The following is a 22,011-nucleotide window of genomic DNA, read 5'->3' as shown; positions in this document are numbered from 1 at the left end:
GTTCATATATACACGTTTCCTGGCTAATCATGGCAGCATATACACATGGGTTAGCTCCTCCCCTACAGCCGATAGGACAGGAAAACCACCAAGGTTTTAAAAGGAGGCTCCATCCCTAAGGTCCTCAGTCTTTTTCCTGTCCTACAGCCCTTAGGATGTGAGCAATTTGCTCCCTTTACTTACGGACATGTATGTTTTATCTTCATTACTTTATTTGCCTGTTTTACTGTAGTACTTTATGCAGTTGTGCTTTTATGCTGTGATGCATTTAAGATTTGATATATTTAACCCCTTAAGGAAGGACACATGACATGTCTGACATGTCATGGTTCCCTTTTATTCCAGAAGTTTGGTCCTTAACGGGTTAAACTAGTGCATTATACAGCTGTACCTTGTTTTTAAGATTGTGGTACATTATGCGGTTGTGCTTTACTAGGAAGCATTTAAGCTGTGTTGCATTTAAGCTGTGTGGCATTTAAGCTGTGTGGCATTTAAGCTGTGTGGCATTTAAAACTGTTTCATTTAAATTTGCATTTAATACTGTTCATTTAATACCGCAAGTCATTGGAAACTGCAGTGCATTTGAAGACTGATATATTTTAAAAACTGTGATACATTTTGGAAACTGTGTTACTTTTATACCTTGAGGCCTTTAGACTGTGGTGCCTTTAAACTTAGATTTTTTGCACCTGGTTGCCTTTTAAACTTCCTTGCAGGCACTTTTGTTATCTATTTTGCTGCCCCTCGGTCCCAGTGATTTATTCCCGGTTCCCTGAGTGTTTAGGGGCCATGTAGGCTTCAGACAGAGTCCTCTCCCTGGTCTCTAAACAGCAAACACACTCGGAATAGGCCCACATGTGTGCAGTTTGTGCCTTATTGGGCCTAATACAGATGACTTGCATTGTGGGAATACAAGTTGTGGCAGCCATCTTGGATAAGGGCAATTGCCAGAAAGTGCCTCAAATAAAGGGAAAATTACAGTAGACATACCACACTTATTTGGTAAGTATTTGCAGGGTCTCCAGACATGGATAAGTGCTGTCTTCAGCCTGTTTTAACCCCTTGAGGACCAATCTTCTGGAATAAAAGGGAATTATGATGTGTCAGACATGTCATGTGTCCTTAAGGGGTTAAAGCTGTTTCGCTGGTTTCTTATAGAATTTTACAGTGCACTTTTTTTTTCTTAATACTTTACCACAGGTAATATTTAGTTATTATTATTTGTCAAATGTCTGATTCTTCACCAGGATCTGGTTATGAGGAGAAAACAGAGGAAGGAATCGGTTATGCACTGACTTCCTCCAGAAGGTTGTTGCTTCAGCATGACCTATTACTGTGCAGTCTCATGACATGCGGGCAGGGCTTACAAAGTAAGTTCCAGAGGCCTTAGGGGTATGAAAAGAGACCAGGCTTTACCCTGTGGAGGAAGTTATTTCCAACCCCAGAACTACACTACCTAAGTTACACACTTATGGATCATAGGTGGACGCAGACCTGTCCAAAATTTTACGCCTACCATTGCAGGAGGCCAGCCAGCTGTGACTTCCGCTGCTGTTTCTACAAACATGAAATATGTGATTAAAGATCTAAAGGCTACTATGGAGAGAGATATCAAAAGCCAAGATTGAAGAGGCAGTCTGAAGTCTTCAGGTTACAACTGACTTCTTCACAGAAACTTCCCTAGATGTAACTAGGATATTCTCTGGATCAAATGGCTTTGTCTATAGCAGCTAAAAAAGCATTATAGTTCTGTTTCTGGGATGATGACTCATCCTCCAAGTCTGCCCTCTACACCATTCTATTTGAAAGGGTGGTGCTGTTTGGGGAAACTTTGGATAATTCCATTGGAAAGGCGAATGAGGGCTGCAAGATATTGGTACCTCAGGACGGAAGTTCCAAGGAACCCAGCTCCTCAGTCTGACCGGAGAACCTCCTGTGACCAGTATTTCTGAGATACATGGAGCTACTGGCCCTGCAGAGAATACTCCAGAGGTAACCCATGGCAGTTGGTAAACCTGCCTTTCAAGGTTCTAATGGAGCTATAAAGCAGTCGTTTTGCTCTTCAGCAATGAACATATCTCCTCCAGTAGTAGGAGCCTCATTTTCTGATCACACATACCTGGGCTCGTCATACTCTGGAGGCTTGAGTGGTATTCATGGTCCAGATAGATATAGACTGGAGTTTTTTTCTTCAGGCACAGGAGTCTCCATACCAAAAGGAGTATTTAGACCACCGAATCAAAAGGTAAAGCACTGAAGGAAGAAGCCTTCTGGACGAAGAGGTGATTTTTTTTTTTAGGTCCCAGAACAAGCAGTTCCAGGGACAAGTTTTGCCTCTCTTCTGGTGCTGAGAGGAAAAGCACATGAAAGCCTACACTGGACCTAAGAGGGGCCAACAAGAGGCTGAATGTCAGAGTCTTCGGGATGGAGTCAATCAGATCCATATCTCAAGCAATCTGGAAGGATAATTTCCTTACCTATATATATCTCAAGGATGCTTACTTTCACTCCAATCTGCAGAGATCTTCGGCATTAGTTCAGAAGAGAACTTCCATGTTAGTGCCCTACCATTTGGCCTCAATGCGGCCCCATGAATCTTTATATGTGCTTATAGTGTTATTGAGAGTCCAGAACTCCACCTGGTTCCATTATCTGGAGGATCTACTTCTGATGGCCTTAGACCCTCAGAAGGCAGGCACACAGAGGTATATAGTTCTTTCATAACTCCTAAAGTTTGGCTGCTTGATGAATATCAAGAAAAGCAGTTTCAGACCAGCTCAGTGGTTGACATTCCCGAGTGGAAAATTCTATGCTCTGCTTTTCCTTATCTCGGGAACAGTTCCACAGATTGTAAAGGTTTTCTCTCCCAGTTTCCACCAGCAGACTTGTCAGATGAGCCCAATGGCATCTCTGGATTCCTTACAGATCCTTCCTATCTAGGTCTAACAAGAGAGATTATTGGAGCCAGCCACTTACTATGTCCCCATCAGTGGAGTTACACCTTACCCTGGTAGCTGAAAGAGGGATTAGATCTCCGAGTTTCCAGTGAACAGAACCTCATTGGTCAATTATTAGCTCGAATTCCAGTTTTTACAAGATTGGTTGCAGTGTTTGGACCATGTTGCACAATATTTCCATTCATTTTCAAGGATCTTCTTCACTTCAGAGGCTTGCTGAAGAACGAGTGGGTCCAAATTTGCTCAAATGTCAATGCAACTGTATCCTATATCTATCAAGATGGGTCTCACAGATACGTATGTTGGAATTCCAGCCCATAATGATCAGGGCACAGAAGAACAACCAGTGGCTCAGAATACAATGGCTGTTTGCTGGAGCCGAATAACTGTGGACAAGGTGGATTGGCAACCATGTCCTGACGTATCCTCGGGGTTGACGCAGATTGTCTGATACCCTACATAGATCTGATGGCCATTTCTTGGAACTACCAGGTCCAGAGGTATTTTTTACATGCTAGGACCAGAATGCTCCGGTTCAGGATACACTGACTGAAATTTAGAATTTTAGTCTGATGTACATATTTTCCTGTTTTTGACTTTCCTAAAAAGGCAATGCCAAAGGAGACTGTGGAAGACCGTGTCGACTCTAATTCCTATGATGAATAAGATGATTCTGGAACCTCCAAGTGAAATTCCCGTAAGTCCAGACCTATTACAAGGCCACATGACACACCAGGATCCTCAAGTTCTGGTCATGATGCGGGAGTCCATATTCGTATAGGCATCCCTGAGACGGTCATTGAGATCCTCTTACAATCCTATACAGGCTTTACTTAGCTTGACATGCTTTTGTCTGTTGGAATTACTCCTCGTTCAGGCCTTGAAAGGTTCTGTGTTATAACACGCTAGAGAAGAACTTAGCTGCACTTTGCTTCATATAGGCATTGATTGAAATCATGCCTCCACTGAGTGTGGTGAAGCCAATATGTGACGTAGCACTGGTCTCACGGGCCCTGACTGAACCATTATTCAAACCTCTAGAAGGAGCTTCCATGGTGGTACCCCAGCAAGGAAAATGGGTGAACTCCAGGCTTGATCCTGTGAACCCCCTTTTCACTACTTTTCAACAGAGATGGTCGTCTTGCATTTGGCACCTGAAGATCCTGCCTATGGTGAATGCTTATCTATGTCATTCTCTACCTGTACTGAAGGGTACCGATTGAGCGTTGATGCCCCTGGTGCTTTGCTTCATGTAAGCAACAATTGAACTCAAGCCTCCGCTGAGGGTGTTGAAACCAATATGTGACGTACCACTGGTCTCACAGACTCAGACTAAACTTCTAGCAGGAGCTTCCATGATGTCAGCCCAGACGTTGCTGTTGCTGGTGACTGGTACCACAGCAAGGTGAATGTGTTCACTTAGCTGCACTTTGCTTCATATAGGCATTGATTGAAATCATGCCTCCACTGAGTGTGGTGAAGCCAATATGTGACGTACCACTGGTCTCACAGGCCCTGACTGAACCATTATTCAAACCTCTAGAAGGAGCTTCCATGGTGGTAGCACAGAAAGTGCTGGTGGCTGGTACCCCAGCAAGGAAAATGGGTGAACTCCAGGCTTGATCCTGTGTACCCCAATTCACTGAATTTCAACAGGATATGGTTGTCTTGCTGGTAGCACCAAAGATCCTGCCTAAAGTGAGAGCCTTTCAATGCCATTCTCTACCTGTACCAAAGGATTTGGGGCATTCTCCACTAGTACTGTTACAGCATCTCGTGGGCTTCCATGGCAATGGTCTCTGCTGAAACTTTGTAAAGTTGGCATTTGGACCTCTTTGAACTAGTTTGTCCTGCATTCCATGTTGGTCATTGAAGCAATTAATGAGGCACAATTTGGACGTCACGTCCGTTCTCTACCTGTGCTGGAGGGTATCAGGGCACTCTCCTCTCATGCTGTTGCAGCATCATGGGTTGCCATGGCAATGGTTTCTGCTGACACTTTTTGTAAGCTAGCATTTGAACCTCTTTAGACACATTTGTCTGGCATTTCATACGGTTTGTTAAAACAGTCTATGATGCACAATTTGGTACTCAAGTACTTAACTCAGTTCATTCTTCTATCTATGTTGAATTATTCTGATTATTTGATTGGCTATTCTGTCCCTCCCTTTGTAAGCTTGGGTATTCCCCATGTGTATATGCTGCCATGATTAGCCAGGAAAGTGGAAAATTTATTCATACTTACCGTAATTTTCTTTTCCTGGCTATTATTCATGGCAGCATATACTTCCCACCCATTAATGTCTCTATTTATGTACTGTAGAGCTTGTAAACTGACTGAGGACCTTAGGGATGGAGCCTCCTTTTAAAACCTTGGTGGTTTTCCTGTCCTATCGGCTGTAGGGGAGGAGCTAACCCATGTGTATATGCTGCCATGAATAATAGCCAGGAAAAGAAAATTACGGTAAGTATGAATAAATTTTCCACTATACTTGCTTAGTATTGGCGAGAGTGTATATACATGTTAAAACAAAAACAGACTAGACAATAACGTGTTGAACATTACTAGTAGAGTATGGCGTTGCTAGTGGTAATAAACAGTTGCACCTCTAGCATATTATGATTACAAACTAGTGGTCATGACATAAGGCTAGAAGCTCAGAAACATTTGTAGTGCAGGCAGGGTGATTTCCTATGGCGTCATTGCACTAATATTAATAACATGGTGACATGGTAATGGTACAAATTTACTAATCACAGCTGAAGCACAGTGACATGCATAGCAGTATAAGCAGTGCAGTAGACAGGGTCTTAGTGTTACTCTAGTCCGAGGGGGCACATATAATGCTCTGGATAGAAGAGCTGATAAACAGCAACTTGCCCGAGGTCGCCAGGAGGACTCCAGATGATGCGGTTACCGCAAACGCTGTGTGCTAGCAGAGTGTCTTCGGTGCCAGGGACTCTGTAACAGGCAAACAATTAAACACGAACTGGTTGAGTTCTGCATAGGTAGGTTAGCAGCAGGTCCCCTTCTAGAGTTTATGTCCGGGGTTTAGGTGGTGGCTGCCTTGTAATTATCTTCGTGGAGTCTTCGTGGCACAAATGGAGCTGAGCCTGCCGGGTCCCACATGTGTGTCGTGGCTGCGGTGCTCGCTCCTCCGGTAGTAAGTGCGTCCCGTGGGAGGCCCAGAGTCTCCTATATGGCCGTTGCTCCTTCGAGGTCCCGGATTGGGTAGGTGTTGCCGGCCTGGAGGACCGTTAGGACATGAGATCCCCTCAAACGATAAGGAATGTCCCTGGCTCTGAGTATCGAAGTGAAAGGCTGTAGTGTCTTGCGCCACCCCAAGGTACTCCCCGATAAGTCGGCAAAGAAAGTGAGGTTCGAGTTCTCAAAATTGTAGGGGGTTTTCCCCTTGAGTGCCCCCATTACTGCAGCCTTGTCTTGCTTTGTTTGAAAACGGACTATTAGGTCCCGTGGGGCTGTGGTGGGTGCCTTCGATGGTCTCGGGATGCGGCACATATCTTCAATCATCACCGCTTTTGCCTGTTTAGGTGTGAGTATTGCCGTTATCAGCCGCCTCACACAGTGCGGTATTTCTGCGTCCGGGATCTCTTCAGCTAGGCCTCTGATTTTAAGATTTTTGCTGCACCTGTAATCTTCCATTGCCGCGAACCTCTGTTCCGTGGCTGCATGTTGTCAGAGTGTTTGTATCTCCTGTTGCAGGTGGGCGATTTGTGCCTTTGTGTCGTGGGAATCCTTTTCCATAGTTCCCATCCGACCCTTTAGGCCCTGCAAGTCTTTTCGAAGGCCGCCATATCCCCTTGGAGGTCCCTCCATAGGCCTGCCAGCAGCTCCTGCATGTCCACCTTGGTCACCGGTGCGGAGTCCGGTTTGGTGGTAGTTGTTGCTGGTCTCTGGTTTGGCTCTCGTAGGGAGGGCATGTGGAAGTCCTCAGGCTCCATGAGCTGGTCGTCTGAGAGGTCGGAGCTCTCGCCAAGGTAGGCGGCCATCTTGGGTAAAGAGGCGCCATGTGCTTGCCTCCATAAGTCCCCGATGCTGGTGCCTGGCTTGTCCGGTTTTTGTTTTTTAGCTTTTCGACCCATTTTGGTTCGGGTTGCCTGGGGATCCGGTTTCTCTCGGTGATTTAGGGGTTTTAATACGTTTAAACAGGTTGCTGGTCACGGAGCGCGGTTTGCATGCGACCGTTCAGCTCTGTAGCTTGACTCCCGACTAGGGGGCAATTTTAAAACTATTTAAGAAAAACATTAGGCACGTGCATGGGAAAATATTTCGGTTCGGCATTCCGAAATTCGGGACTTTGGCAATTCGGAACTTTGGAAATTCGGTAATTTCGGCAATTCGGAACGTCTCTTGCAGCCGCTTGGTAGATAACTCCTTAATTCCCACAGTATTAGGGAGTTATCTACCAAAAGGCTGAAAGACCTAAATTGGTCTTTCAGACAAATTTACTAATACTAAGTAAAATTACTTAGTATTAATAAATTGTGCCCCTACTCGCTATACCGCGAGTAGGGGCATGTCTATTAAACGGTGTGTAACGGATCGATGGGCACCCCGACTGGGTACCTCCGTTGAAGGATGCTCTTAGCGCTTCCTGAGGACTCCAAGCACTGCAGCAGACACCACAACCACCGAACCGGAGAAGCATACAAATCCTCTCAAGCATATGAATGCTGTAAACAGCTGAACAGGAAAAGCTGAACAGGAAAAGCGACGGAGGTACCCAGTCGGGGTGCCCGTCGATCCGTTACACACTGTTTAATAGACATGCCCTTACTCGCGGTATAGCGAGTAGGGGCATAATTTACTAATACTAAGTAATTTTTACTTAGTATTAGTAAATTTGTCTGAAAGACCAATTCAGGTCTTTCAGCCTTTTAGTAGATAGCTCCCTAATACCGTGGGAATTAGGGAGTTATCTACTTATTCATTCCTGTCATTACATCTACTGGCTAAGTAGCTTACATTTTATATGAATGTATGTTACTTGATTGTTGTAAGTGTTGCAAATGCTTACAGCTGAATCCTGGCTATGTTTGTATACTTTTTATTTAAACTTGTGTAACATTCTTCTTCTTCCACTGGGTAAGTATATTAGTTCTAGGGCAATACTGTGCTTCGGAACTTCTGCAATTCGGGACCTCGGTAATTCAGCACTTCGGACATTCGGAAGAACCCGAATGTCCAAATTGCCCGAAAATTCGTCAGAATTCATTTTCCGGCCGAAACGAATTGCACGTCTAAAAAACATGTACTTATCGAAAATACCATTAAAATGCTGTAAGAAGTAAAAGTGTGAACAACCTCAAGTAAGGTAATTAACAATGTGTATTGAATTTGAGGCTGCAGAGTGGGTATGCTGTAGGTGACAGGTAGAGCCCTGTTCCAAAACAGTCTGAAAGAAAACAAGCTTGATGTTTATAGTCTCATAGGAGCATCAGACAACAATGATTTGTAGAGGTATTGGTGCTCTGTGTCCCTTTAAAGGGACACTCTACTCACCCAGACCACCTTCTTCTCAATTAAGTGGTCCGGGTGCAGTGACCGTGTCTGTTTAACCCTGCAATGTAAAACATTTCAGTTTTGTAGAAACACACTGCGCATTCATTATATACACACACTACACAAACAGACTGCTTTCACCTTATACACACTACACAAACACACACACTGCATTCATTATATACATACTACACACACTGTATTCCCTATACACACACTACATTCACTAATCAAATACTCTCACTGCATCCACTACACACACATATTCTTTTATGTATTTACCTTAATAAAAAAAAAGATTTGCCAAAAAATAATAAACATGTTCAATGAACAGTAGATTTGTGTAGAAATAGTTTACTTTTTCAAAATGGTAAATGTACAAAATATCAATGTTATCAGCTATCGGCCTGAAACTTCACAGATTATCGGTATCGGTTCTAAAAAATCAATATTGGTTGATCCCTACTTTTTATGGCAAGCCTAAATACAACTAGGAACATGGGCACTAAATACAACTAGGGACATGGGCACCATAGCGTTCGGAATACAGGTTTGCATTCCTAACACTATAATGTTCCTTAAACACTCCAGTCTTTAAAGCCCACCAGCAAACTTTAGGTGTTATCTTCATGTCCTTCTGGCTTATTTTATTTTAAAAAAACTATACATTATAAATCCTGATGAAAGTCTGTGATACAGACTGAAACATTGATTTTTATTTTGAGCTAATAAAAGCTAAGTTTTATTCATTCAACTTGGAAGTCCCTGGAGTGCTATCTTTTACTTTTGGCTGTATCGGTTTGCTGATAAGCACCGGGCAAGTACATCAAGGAAGGTGGAGTGCATTACTATTTTTATTTATATATATATATATATAAAAAAACGTTTCACACATCAATACTTTCATCTGCACGAGTGTGGCCTATACATTCTGTATAATACCAACAGACTGAACAAACAGTGCTGAAAAAATAAAATAAACACACCAAACATTTAGTAAATTAATACATTTTAATACTTTAACTAACCTCTGGATTCTCACATTGGTGTTGAAAAGGGACCATACTGCTCATGATGGCGGTTCCCAGGACTGACATGAAGGACATTTTGTGATCTGATACTTTGGACTTTTGCCAGATTACAGCCTGAAAAAGAAAAATGGCACAAACTCAACACTTCTACATTAAATATAGTATTGTTGAATGCAGGTCACCTGCTCCATTAACTTGCTTCTAAGCACATCTGCAGGCTCACTCCCCTGAATGCAAGGACACCAAATTCTTGAGATGCTGAAAGCACAAGTTGTTTCACTCACACATCAGAAGAGTAAAACTCCAGCCTACAAAAAGATTATTAACAGGCAAGGGATACAGATACACCACAGCCTAAAAAAGGGGATTCCTTATGACAGGTCTAGGGATGCAAACCTGACGTATGGTATTTATATTATATAAAATATACAATATAGGCGAATATAATATATAGATATATGGCAAATATGTAATTCAGAATAGGCTTAAATAAAAGCCTTATTGGACGGCTGGAATACATTTGGAGCATTTTGGCCTTTTGCACGCGGGTTCTCAAGAGGAGATCTTGCTTGAAAGATGGTGTCCTGCCGAAATGCTGGGGCAGCTAGTCTCCATTATGTCATTAGTATACTGTGAAGCCAACACTTGTCTGAGGATCTATTTATGTATGTGGGAGATATTCCTTCATATGTAATTAATGCATGTTGTAAAGCTTTAAAATACCCAAAACTATTTCTATAAATAATGATTAATTTTGCACATTTATGTATCTTTGGGATATTATATACGAATAAGGATTGCCCTTCTTTATTTGTGGTGTGTTTTGATTTTTCTCTTGGTCCATTGGGTGATAGAATTTTACCATTCAGTACCATTTTTGCTTATGCTTTTGCATGCTTGACCTTCATTGGTGTCTTTTACTAGATCTATTCTATAAACAACTCAAGGTCAGTATTGGTAGTAGATAATAAAAAAGCAGTAAAAGCTATGCAGTGTTCACAGAAAACTGAACATACAAACATAGAGTCACAAGAAGAATCAGATAAATTACAAGAATACATTCTAAGTGATGTAAAACTACAATATGGTTGCTAAGCAGACGGGAATGATGGCTGTTACAGCCCTTTACCAGATGTACCCAGCGAGAGATGGACTGGGAGCATCACCGAAGGTTGTTTTTGTGTAAATGACCTACAGATGGAGCGCCCAATGATAACTAGGCTGGGAAAGTATGAATTCTCACGGGTCCAAGAGCCAAGAACATGACCCCTCAGAGATCTAATGTACAGACTAGTTTCAAAATGTGTTTGTTGCTTATTTATCATGCAAAAAATAAAATAAAAAATAAAAAAAAAGTACAACTCTAAATTAATTTTACAATAGATTATTAAAATAATGCTAGTCTTGTCGGCACTATAGACACACCTAATATTCAGATACCAAAGTGAAGCACAAGTGTCCTTTTAATATATATTTAGAAACGTCAGTGTTTGATATATTATGGTCTTAAAATAACTAAACCTGATACAAGGTACAAAACGTGTATCAAAACTATCCTACGATCAAAGAATGTAAGGGATAGCTCAATCACATGAATATGAACACAAAATATTGTGTTAAACATGGATGGTATGTTTCAAGTTATTACCCTGCTAGGGAATGAAGAAGTGCCAGAAAGTGCCTCAAAAGTAAGCTATGGTCGCCATGCTGTTGGTATTTACCAAGGACTTGATAATGATCACAAACCATGTGAAAAACAAAGCAACTTCCCCATGACAAGCTAAGTAAAATTGTAAAATGTTAACAGCAGCAAAATGCATAACTGTAACGGTGCCCATTCAGCACTGCAGCATTAATGCATCCAATCTTTGTGGTTTCATGGATAGGAGGGAGAGGGACTTACCTTTGCACACTGCCCAAATCACTGCAGATGTAGTGCCCGGCCAGTCCAAGAGCAACAAGGACGCCGGCTGCTGCAGTACCGCACTAGGTTATAGCGCTGTCTCCGACCACGTGACAACGTCATCGATGCACGTACTTTCTGTGGTCAAAGGGCCCATTCGAGCCAATCAGACGTATTTCAGGTTTATTTAAACCCAACTGTGCTTATTATCAGTGCCCTGTCATGGTTTTCATTCGCTGGTTATCTGAGAGTTTTTAACTTGGTATTTCGATCTTCGTTTATTTCTGACTTCACCTAATTCTGGTATCCTTGTCCATTTGGCTTTGTGTATTGCTGCATCTGTCTGTGTCACTGAGCTTGGCTTGTTATCGACTATTCTTTTACATTAAGTCCGGTCAATCTAAGGCCTGATAATACGTTTATCTGTATTAGGGGTTTTCAGTGTTTTACTTAATTCTGTGTGTTGGGCAACCGCATTGTCCTTACAATAACAAGGCTAGTTGACCAATAAACCATGATTTGTGCTAAAAGTTTTGAATGTAGGTCAAGAATCATCATATAATGAAGGTGTAAATACTTTGACAGATTGACTAACAAAAGTATTCACACTATCAATTTTTAAAGGGTTACAAACATTAGATTCACACATGAGCTTAACCAGCTGACTATGTTCCTAATAGGGCCAACTGGATATATTGCTTGTAAAGTATTCACCAGTAAGAACATCTGAAAATACATGTTCATAAACACTAGCATCTGTTGGGTTTTAGCAGTTCTCATGCTAGAGTCTTGATTTCAGTGATGGATGCCCAGTAGATAGCTATTCACTGACAACTCTAAATGAGTCCACAATGAGTTTGATTCTCACTACGAAGGTACATTCATAGCATATGCTGGAATTCTTAGGTTCTACCACTTACTAAGAATTCAAGCTTAAAACAGAACTTTTATTGCAATATCTATGTTAAGGAAAACGGGATGCAGAACAATTATTTACATGTACAGCATTTTGCTCCTCCACTTAATACACAAATTTAATAACTATACTGTTCCATCTCTGAAGCAAGACAGAGGCATGTGGTTTTTTGTAGAATATTTAAATCTAATAAGCACATATACATTTACAAAACAGAAATACATGGTTCTTATCACAAAAGAAGAGTTAACTATATTTTTTATGGATGAATTACATAAAATAAAATGTATATTAACCCCTTAAGGACCAAACTTCTGGAATAAAAGGTAATCATGACATGTCAGACATGTCATGTGTCCTTAAGGGGTTAAAGGGACACTATAGGCACCAAAACAACTTTAGCTTAATTAAGCAGTTGTAACAAATAGATCATTATCTATTCATCAAAACTGCTTAAATAAGCTAATGTTTTGGTGTCTATAGTGTCCCTTTAATATACATTTTATTTTGTGTAATTCATAAAATGTCCCTGCAGTCTCACTGATCAATTCTCTACAATTTACGAGTTAAATCACTTTGTTTATACAACCCTAGTCACACTTCCTTGCTTGTGACTTGCACAGCCTTCCTAAACACTTCCTGTAAAGAGACATCTAATGTTTAAACTTCCTTTATTGTACAGCTTAATGTAGTTTTATTATTAAATATTATTGGTATTTATATAGCGCCAACATATTCCATATCGCTTTACAATATTATCAGAGGGAAGGACTTAGCAATAAATGAGACAATTACAAAAACTTACAAGAACAATAGATTGAAGAGGGCCCTGCTCAAATGAGCTTACAGTCTATAGGAAGTGGGGTGTAAAACACAACAGGACAGAATGTAGTAATCAAACATTGTGGAGTGAAGCAGAGCTGGAGGAAAGAATAGAGTGCTGCCCTTTAGGAGAGAGCAAGGGTCAGGTATGAGAGGTAGAGGTTACTCTGGTAGAATGTAAGCTTACCTAAAGAGATGGATTAGTAGGTGATCCAGCACGCAGAAATAGTATCACACCTAGGACTAAAGATAACGTATCACCGGACCTTAGAATGGCCGGACTTAACGTACCCAAGAATAGTCAAAATACTTGCCGAGGTCAAGTATACAGAATGAGTATCAAAAATAAATAAGAGGGTTACATTCAATCACAACAATACACACAGGGTGATAAACTGAGCATGGGTCAGCATTCCCCATAAAATCTACAAATATGAAAAAGTCTCAGGCACTCACTGTGATATGTTCAAAGTAGTTTTAATGGACCCGCAACGTTTCAACCTGTACTTTATCAAGCTTGATAAAGACCTGGGTACAGGTCGAAACGATGCGAATCCATTAAAATTGCTTTGAACATATCATAGTGAGTGCCTGAGACTTTTTCATATATAGTGATACAGAATGAGACACAACGATGAGGGAAAGTCAAAAGTTAAGGATACCAGATATCAGGGAAGTAAAAAGGAAGCAAAAGTCAAAAACCAGAATAATACGATCAGGAAAACACTCTCGGATAACCAGCAAAGGGAAACCACGACAGGGCACTGATCAAAATTAAGTTTGGGTTTAAATAACCCTCCTAAAACTGTAATTGGCTGTATGTGGCCTCACCCAAAACATGCGTGCATGTCTATGACGTGACGTTGCACACACGTAAGCGCCATCTTTAATGTGGGCAAAGGCTATTTCCCCATCAAAACCGGAACCGCAGCGGCCAGCGTCTCCAGGAACACCGCACGTGCTAGGGACCGGGACGGAAGGAGGTTGGGTAGTGTCTGCCGTGAGCAAGTTGACCGCTGAGTTTCCGTGCGGCCACGCTGACAGAATCCCACAGCACCGTGACACTAACCCCCACTTGAAGACCACCCACAGGGTTGGCAGGACCAGGCTTGAGAAGAAACTTAGTGTGGAAATTACAAATTTTACGACAAGCATGGATATCAGAAGCCAGAACCCAAGAACGATCGTCAGGCCCATACCCCTTCCAATCAACTAAGTACTGCAAGGAACCACGAGAAAGCCTGAAATCCATTATGGATGAGACTTCGTACTCCTCCTGACCAGAAACGACCAAAGGAGTTGGGGGAACCATTGGGGACAGTATACCTATTGCAAAAAGACGGTTTAAGTAAGACATGAAATTATTTAGGTATACGCAAGGAGGCTGGAAGAGCCAGAGAATATGAAACAAGGTTAATTCTCCGAACAATACTAAATGGGCCAAGAAATCTGTGAGCAAACTCCATGCTAGGAACTTTGAGTTTCATGTTGCGTGAGGATAATCACACCCGATCACCCACCTGGTAAACAGGGTTGGAGCCGCAGCCTCAAGAGCTGAGTGAACCTTAGTCCAAGTCTCATGAATAGAAGTAAGGTGACCATCCAGAGCAGGGATAGCCGTGTCAGAGAATACGGTAGGTAGAACAGTAGGGTGACGACCGTTCTTGACAAAGAAAGGACCATGTCCAGATGAGTCATGGGTAGCATGATTCCTGGCAAATTCGGCCCAGAGCAGCAAATCAGACCAGTTATTCTGCATGCTATTCACAAAACAGCGTAAATATAGTTCCAATGATTGGTTAGGCCTCTCAGCCGCACCACTGGTTTGGGTAAGAAGAAGAAAATGATAGATCAATACCCAACTGTTTATTGAATGCTCTCCAAAATTGCAACACAAACTGGGAACCCCTGTCATATACAATATTTTGAGGAATACCATGCAGTCTGACGATGTCGCATATAAATATATGAACCAGATCTTGGGAAGATGGCAATTTTTGAGTGGAATAAAATGTGCCATTTTAGAAAAGCAGTCACCCACCATAAGGATGGTGGTATAACTATTAGAATTCGGAAGATCAACGATTAAATCTATGAGACCATGGAACACTGGGTATAGGAAGAGGATGTAATAATCCACATGGAAGTTTATGAGGAACCTTAGAAACTGCACAAACAGTCCGTCCCGACCTCCTTCCGTCCCGGTCCGTAGCCTCCACATACTCTTTGATATCTTTCCTGAGTGAATCCCACCAAAATGATCTCAAGATAGCGGATATTAATACCCGGATGCCCAGCAGTCACATTGTTGTGGAATACCTTCAGCACCTCCTCTCTTTCAAGCAACGGAATAAACAACTTATCTAGAGGTGTATTGCAAGGTGCCTAGGATTGAGCCACCATGATAGTACAAAGCAGAGGGGACGACAAGAAAAGAACAGTGGATGCAATGATACACTCAGGAGGAACAATAGGGGATGTCTCTTGTTCTAGGTCTAATTCAATGTCAAACTGCCTAGATAAGGCGTCGGCTTTAACGTTTTTGGGACCAGGTCTGTACGTGATAATAAAGTTAAAGCGAGACAAGAACAAAGACCACCTAGCCTGTCAAGAAGACAATCGTTTGGCATTATATGCTAGATTCTTGTGATCGGTTATGATCAAAAGGGGGTCCTTGGAACCCTCCAAAAGTTGTAGCCATTCCTTTAGCACAAGTATAATGGCCAACAATTCTCTTACCAATATCATAGTTACGCTCAGATGGAGATAACTTTCTGGAGAAGTACCTGCAAGAAGGGTATCCTGACTCTCCTTTTGGGAAAGAACAGCCCCAACCCCTGTCTCAGAGGCATCGACCTCAAGTATGAAAGATTTGCAGTGTCAGGATGTACCAATATGTCAGCAGATGCGAACAATTTTTTTTAAGAAGCTCAAAAGCCTCTTTAACTTCTTTAGACCAAAGAGTACAATTAGCCCCCTTACGTGTCAAATTGGTGATGGGGGCTATTACCGAAGAGAAGCCTTTGATGAATCTCCTATAATAGTTGGCAAACCTAATAAACATTTGAATGGCTTTCAACCCATTAGGTAATGGTCAGTGTAGTACGGCTTCTAGTTTGCGAGGGTCACTCTGAAAACCAGAGGCCGAAATATTATATTATATCCCAAAAACTGTACCTCAGTTTTGTCAAATATGCTCTTTTCAAGTTTGCAATAAAGCCCATTTTCAAGCAACGTTTACAGTACTTGTTTGACATGTTTATGATGGGTCTGGAGGTCAGGGGAATAAATAAGAATATCATCCAGGTATACTAGTACAAAAGAATAAATGTAATCTCTGAGCACATCAGTGATAAAGTCCTGAAACATGGCAGGAGCATAGCATAAGCCGAAGGGCATGACAAGGTACGAATAGTGCCCACTTCTAGTATTAAATGCCGTTCTCCACTCGTGACCCTCCTTAATTCTTACCAAATTGTAAGCACTCCTAAGGTCAAGTTTAGAAAATATCTTAGCACCCTAGAATCTGTCAAACAATTTGGAGATAAGGGGAATGGGAGGGGCATTTTTTATGGTGATCTTGTTGAATGCCCTATAATCAATGCATGGGCGTAATTCTCCATCTTTTTTGGATACAAAAAAGAACCTTGCTCCAAGTGAGGGTGACTTATGTATGTGGCCTTTAATTAAAGAATCTTTGATGTACTCTTCCATGATTCTACTCTCCTTTGGGGATAGGGCATATCCCCTTAGGAGGCATAGTGATCTATGGAGCAATCATAAGATCTGTGAGGAGGTAGAGTATTAGTCTAATTCTTACTGAATGCCTCTCTAACCTCCCAGTACTGCATAGGAATTTCGGAAGTCTCAGGTGTAGACGTAGGCACCGTAACAATGCCCACTCTCTTAGTAATGGGTAACATCCATCTCCTAATACAGTCTTTACCCCATTCCGGTATTTCCCCCTCAGCCCGTCAATATGAGGGTTGTGCGGACGTATGGGACAAGCATCTCTCATGTGTCCTTTCTTGCCACATTATAAACAAAGGCCCTCTTTTCTCTTATATGGTTTCTCTACCTCTGACAGTCTCGTAACCCCTAACTGCATGGGTTCAGGTTCAGACTGTACAGAGAGGTTTGGAGAAATGAGGTGCCAGTGACATAGTCATATGTCTGGCTCTATTTCTAGTAATTTCCCTTTTCCCAAGTCAATCATCAATTTGCATCACATATGTGATAAATTAATTTAACCTTTTAGGTATATCTTTGGCAGCAATCTCATCAAGGATTTCTTAGAATAATGCTTCTTTGAATACAGAGATTAATCCGCTATTTGTCCAGTCTACTTCAGAAGCCAATGTGCGGAATTCTATGGCATAATCCGAGACAGACCGGTTCCCTTGTTTGATATACATTAGGGCAGTGGAAGCGTCATCTTCCCTGCCTAATGGTTCAAACGTTAATTTGAATTCTGCAAGGAATTCCTGGTAATTGTAAGCAATGCTCCTATTACTTTCCCATAATGGATTGGCCCAAGCTAAGGCTTTACATTTAAGTTGGTTCATCAAGTACCCAATTTTAACTCTATCTAGATTTTGCATATCTTTGTAAAGCTATCAAAACCAGACCTGAACAGTGCAGGGACATCTAGTCCTAAAATGCAGTACATATTTGAAGGAACACTCCCCTCGTCATAACAGTTTATTGAAGTTGTTATGGGGCAGAAGTGTTTGGGTGTCATGTTATCTTCATGAAAATTATGTAATCCTGAATTTGGTCACCTGGTGCTCAAGCAAAAGTTCAAATGTTACTATAATTGTGTTCATTATTTTCTTATTTATTTATTACTGGTATGTATAAAGCGCCAACATATTCCGCAGCGCTGTACAATTAGGGGAGAATGTACACTATACACAGACATATACAAAAGGTAGAGAGGGCCCTGCCCGTAAGCTGTGATCAAACCATTGAATCTCTTTTATACAAATCGCTTAGCTTTATGAGCTTACAATCTAGAGAGCTTACAATATAAAGGATATAGTGGGGATTTGAGACAAGAATTATGCATTATCTACATAGTGCATTAATGAATGGCTTATGTTAAGCCAAAATGAGCATGCCAATAGCATATATGTGATTCCCCCCACACCTCCCAACTTGGCTATTTTCAACTTAATTTACATCTATGTTGATAACTCATAAAAACATCCCATTTAGTCAATATACTCACATAATGTTTGGGGACACATGGTTAGACTGAAGAGAATTCCTAGCTAGAAAATGTTCTGGGTTAATATTTATGCAATGTTTGTATGCAAAGCAGTGTATTAATGGGACACTCCAGACCCCTAAAGCAGTTAGTTGAAATGCTTTATGTGTGGAGTGTATCCTCTTTATTTTACAAAAAAAAATGAATAATGCAGATTTCAATAAAAAATTGAATTTTTATAACTTAACCTTGTTATACCACTCCTGGCTATGAATCAGACAATTGGCCCGGTTACTTCCTGGTTGTTTAGCTCAGTGGAGCGAAACTCAAGAGGCAGCAATTGCTCAGAGCATCTACTTTGCAAGGACTTGATGAAGGATCTGATGAAGCCGTGAACACGGCGAAACGCGTCATCACGCAAACCACGCACCACGCATTACGCACTACCGGTAACTCCTCCTCCCGGAAGTCTGCACCCGAGACAGCAGCAACAGTATCGGCTGAAAACTGAGGGACTTGTCGACACCCCAAAGTATAAACGGCCTGTTATATTTTATTGTGTACTGTATGCAGAGTAAGGTGAAGTACCTGTGCAGAGTTGGGCATTAAATATGTGAATGGAAATTATTCGTCCGTGCCGTCCTTTTCCTTAAGGAAATATTTGAAGAAGCTGATACAGTTAGAGCAGGCTTTTTCTGCTCTATCTTTGTGAGTGTAAACTTTTGTATTATACTATTAATTGTTTTTTTTAAACAGATTTACACTATTACTGTTTTTTTTGTGTCTCTCCCTTTCATATGATTACTGCCACTGGAGAGGACACCCATTGTACAGCGCTACGGAATTTGTTGGCGCTATATAAATAGAATAATAATAAAATAATAATAATAATAATATATGTATGTATAAGTTAATTTTTTTAACACTTTGAGTGCACTTTATTATAATCTGCACTTGTGGCACTTTAGAAATTTGGTCTTAAAGACACAGCGCACCTTTATTCAAAGTTGTTTTGTATTGTATGAGTGTTGTGTTGGAGCTTTACACTTATTTAGGTGCAGCTTTTTCTGTTTTATAATATTCCTTGGTATTTATATTTAGACTTTTAGACAATTTTTACTAGCGCCTATTTTTTACTTGCTTTTGGTGTATATAAGTGTTAACGAAACAACGTAGAAAAACTTCCATAGACTGACTTGCCCTTTCGGCAGCCCCGTTAGTTTAGGGACGATAAGACGAAGAAAAAGACAGGTCGATACCCAATTCTTTACAAAAAGATTTCCAGAATCGATAAATGAACTGAGAACCTCTGTCAGAAACAATGTTTTGAGGAATCCCATGTAACCTCGCTATTTCCTTAATGAAAATCAGAGGAAGGTAATTTTTTAAGCGGTACAAAATGGGCCATTTAAAAAATTAAAAAAAAAAAAAAAAAAAATCGATCTATGACCACAAGTATACGGTTATATCCCTTGGAGACAGGCAACTCCAAAATGAAGTCCATGGCTATAAGAGACCATGAAATGAGAGGCACAGGCAGCAGTTGTAACAACCCAAATTTCTATTTGTGCAGAACCTTAGAGACAGCACAAGTCTAATAAGTATTGATATCAGCGATAACATCGACCTTAAGAGAGGGCCACCAGAACTGTCTAGTTACCGCTGAAATTGTTTTGCGTGTAACTGGATGCCCAGCTGTAATGTTATCATGGAACACAGAAAGAATCGCCCTTCTTTCTGTTTCAGGAACAAACAGGAGACCTGAAGGTTTAGTACTAGATGCCTGAGGTTGAGCTGCAATTATGACACCAAGAAGAGGCGTGGACAAGGAAAGGACAGTGGAAACCAAAATACATTCAGGAGGGAAAATAGGAGTGTTCTCTTGCTCTGGTTCTTCCTCAGTCTCAAATTGCCTAGATAATGCATCAGCCTTTATGTTCCTAGTACCAGGCCTATAAGTTATAATAAAATTTAAATGAGAAAGAAACAGAGACCATCCAGCCTGTCTGGATGACATTCTTTTAGCTTCCCAGATATATTCTAGATTTTTATAATCAGTTACGATGATAAAGGTCTTTGGATCCTTCCACTAGATGTCTCCACTCCTTTAGTGCCAATATAAAAGGCCAATAGCTCCCTGTTACCTATGTCATCATTTCTTTCCGCTGGGGATAGCTTTTTAGAAAAGAAGCCACATGAATGCAGGGGTTTGTCATGACTCTCTCTCTCTCTGGGATAGTATAGAACAAACCCTTTTTTAAGAGACATCTACTTCTAATATGAAAGACCTGCTGGAAAAAGGATGAGCAAGTATGGGGGCTGAAGCAAATAAAGCATTGAGTTGTTCCATGGCATTAATGGCTTCTCTTGGCCAAAATGTACCTTCTTACGTGTCAAATTGGTGATCGGGGAAAAGTCCTTAATAAATCTACGATAATTGGAAAACCCGACGGACCTTTGGATAGCCATTATACCTTGAAGTAAAGGCCATTGTAACACTGCATCTAGTTTCTTAGGATCCATCTGGAATCCTGAGGCAGATATCGTATAGCCAAGAAACTGTACCTCTTTCTGATCAAATATACATTTTTCTAGTTTACAATACAGACTATTCTTGAGTAAGGTCTGTAGAACTAGTTTATAGCAATTGGTAGAACTAGTTTAATGTGTGCATGGTCAATATCTATATCAGGTGAGTATAGCAGTATATCATCTAGATATACCAACACAAAGGAATAGATAAAAATCTATCAACACATCATTGATGAGATCATGGAAAACAGCGGGGGCATTACATAACCCAAAAGGCATGACTAGGTATTCGTAATGCCTATTATGGGTATTAAACATTGTTTTCCATTCATGCCCTTCCTTGATTCTAACTAGATTGTAAGCGTTCCTTAAATCCAGTTTAGTAAATATCTTAGCCCCTTTTGACCTGTCAAAAAGGTCTGAAATAAGCGGTATAAGGAAAGCGTTCCTTATTGTGTTTTTATTGAGTGCCCTGTAATCAATACAAGGACGCAGATAACTCTCCTTTTTTGATACAAAGAAAAACCCTGCTCCCGCTGGGGAAGAGGATCTGCGTATATATTCCTCCATGATTTTACTTTTCAGGGGAGACAGGATCATAGGATCTATGTGGTGGAAGTGTGTCGGTATGTACTTTGATAAACACCGCCTTCACCTCCCCATATTGGGAGGGAACCGGAGTGGAAATGGAGAGGCAGTAGGAACATTAAATGTACCCTATTGTTTGGTTATAGGTTTTAAACATCTGTTACCACACCCACCACCCAACTTTAGAATCTCCACTTTCCTCCAATCTATACGTGGATCATATTTGATTAGCCATGGAAAATCAAGTACGATGGGACAAGAGGGTGAGAAGATAACCTGAAAAGTGATTTGTTCCTTATGCAAGGCCCCTACTTGTAATGAAACAGGTAAGGTCTCATGGGTAGTGAGCGGTTTCCTAAGAGGTCTACCATCTATGGCCTCAACAGCCAAAATGTGTTGACATCTCCCTTAGAGGTATTTTATGTGTGGACACAAAGTGAGCATCTATAAAGCTTTCTGCTGCTCCTAGGGCTTTGCAATTGACGTCAAGGTCGTGTAACAAAATGGTAACAGAAAGGAGAAGTCTCGC

General features: G+C 41.1%; 1 protein-coding gene across 4 annotated transcripts in view; it reads right to left on the bottom strand.

Annotated features, from left to right (window-relative positions):
• PMS1 (PMS1 homolog 1, mismatch repair system component) overlaps positions 1-22,011 on the bottom strand; it is a 224,807-nt gene that overhangs the window by 47,847 nt on the left and 154,949 nt on the right. For all 4 annotated transcript variants that reach the window (XM_063430155.1, XM_063430156.1, XM_063430159.1 and 1 more), the window contains exon 6: positions 9,510-9,626. In XM_063430155.1, coding sequence (XP_063286225.1) covers positions 9,510-9,626 — 117 coding nt within the window. The remainder of the gene's footprint in view (positions 1-9,509; positions 9,627-22,011) is intronic.

Source organism: Pelobates fuscus, chromosome 8 (genome assembly GCF_036172605.1).
Source record: "Pelobates fuscus isolate aPelFus1 chromosome 8, aPelFus1.pri, whole genome shotgun sequence".
Lineage (NCBI taxonomy): Eukaryota > Metazoa > Chordata > Amphibia > Anura > Pelobatidae > Pelobates > Pelobates fuscus.
This window is presented reverse-complemented; position numbering and strand designations above follow the sequence as displayed.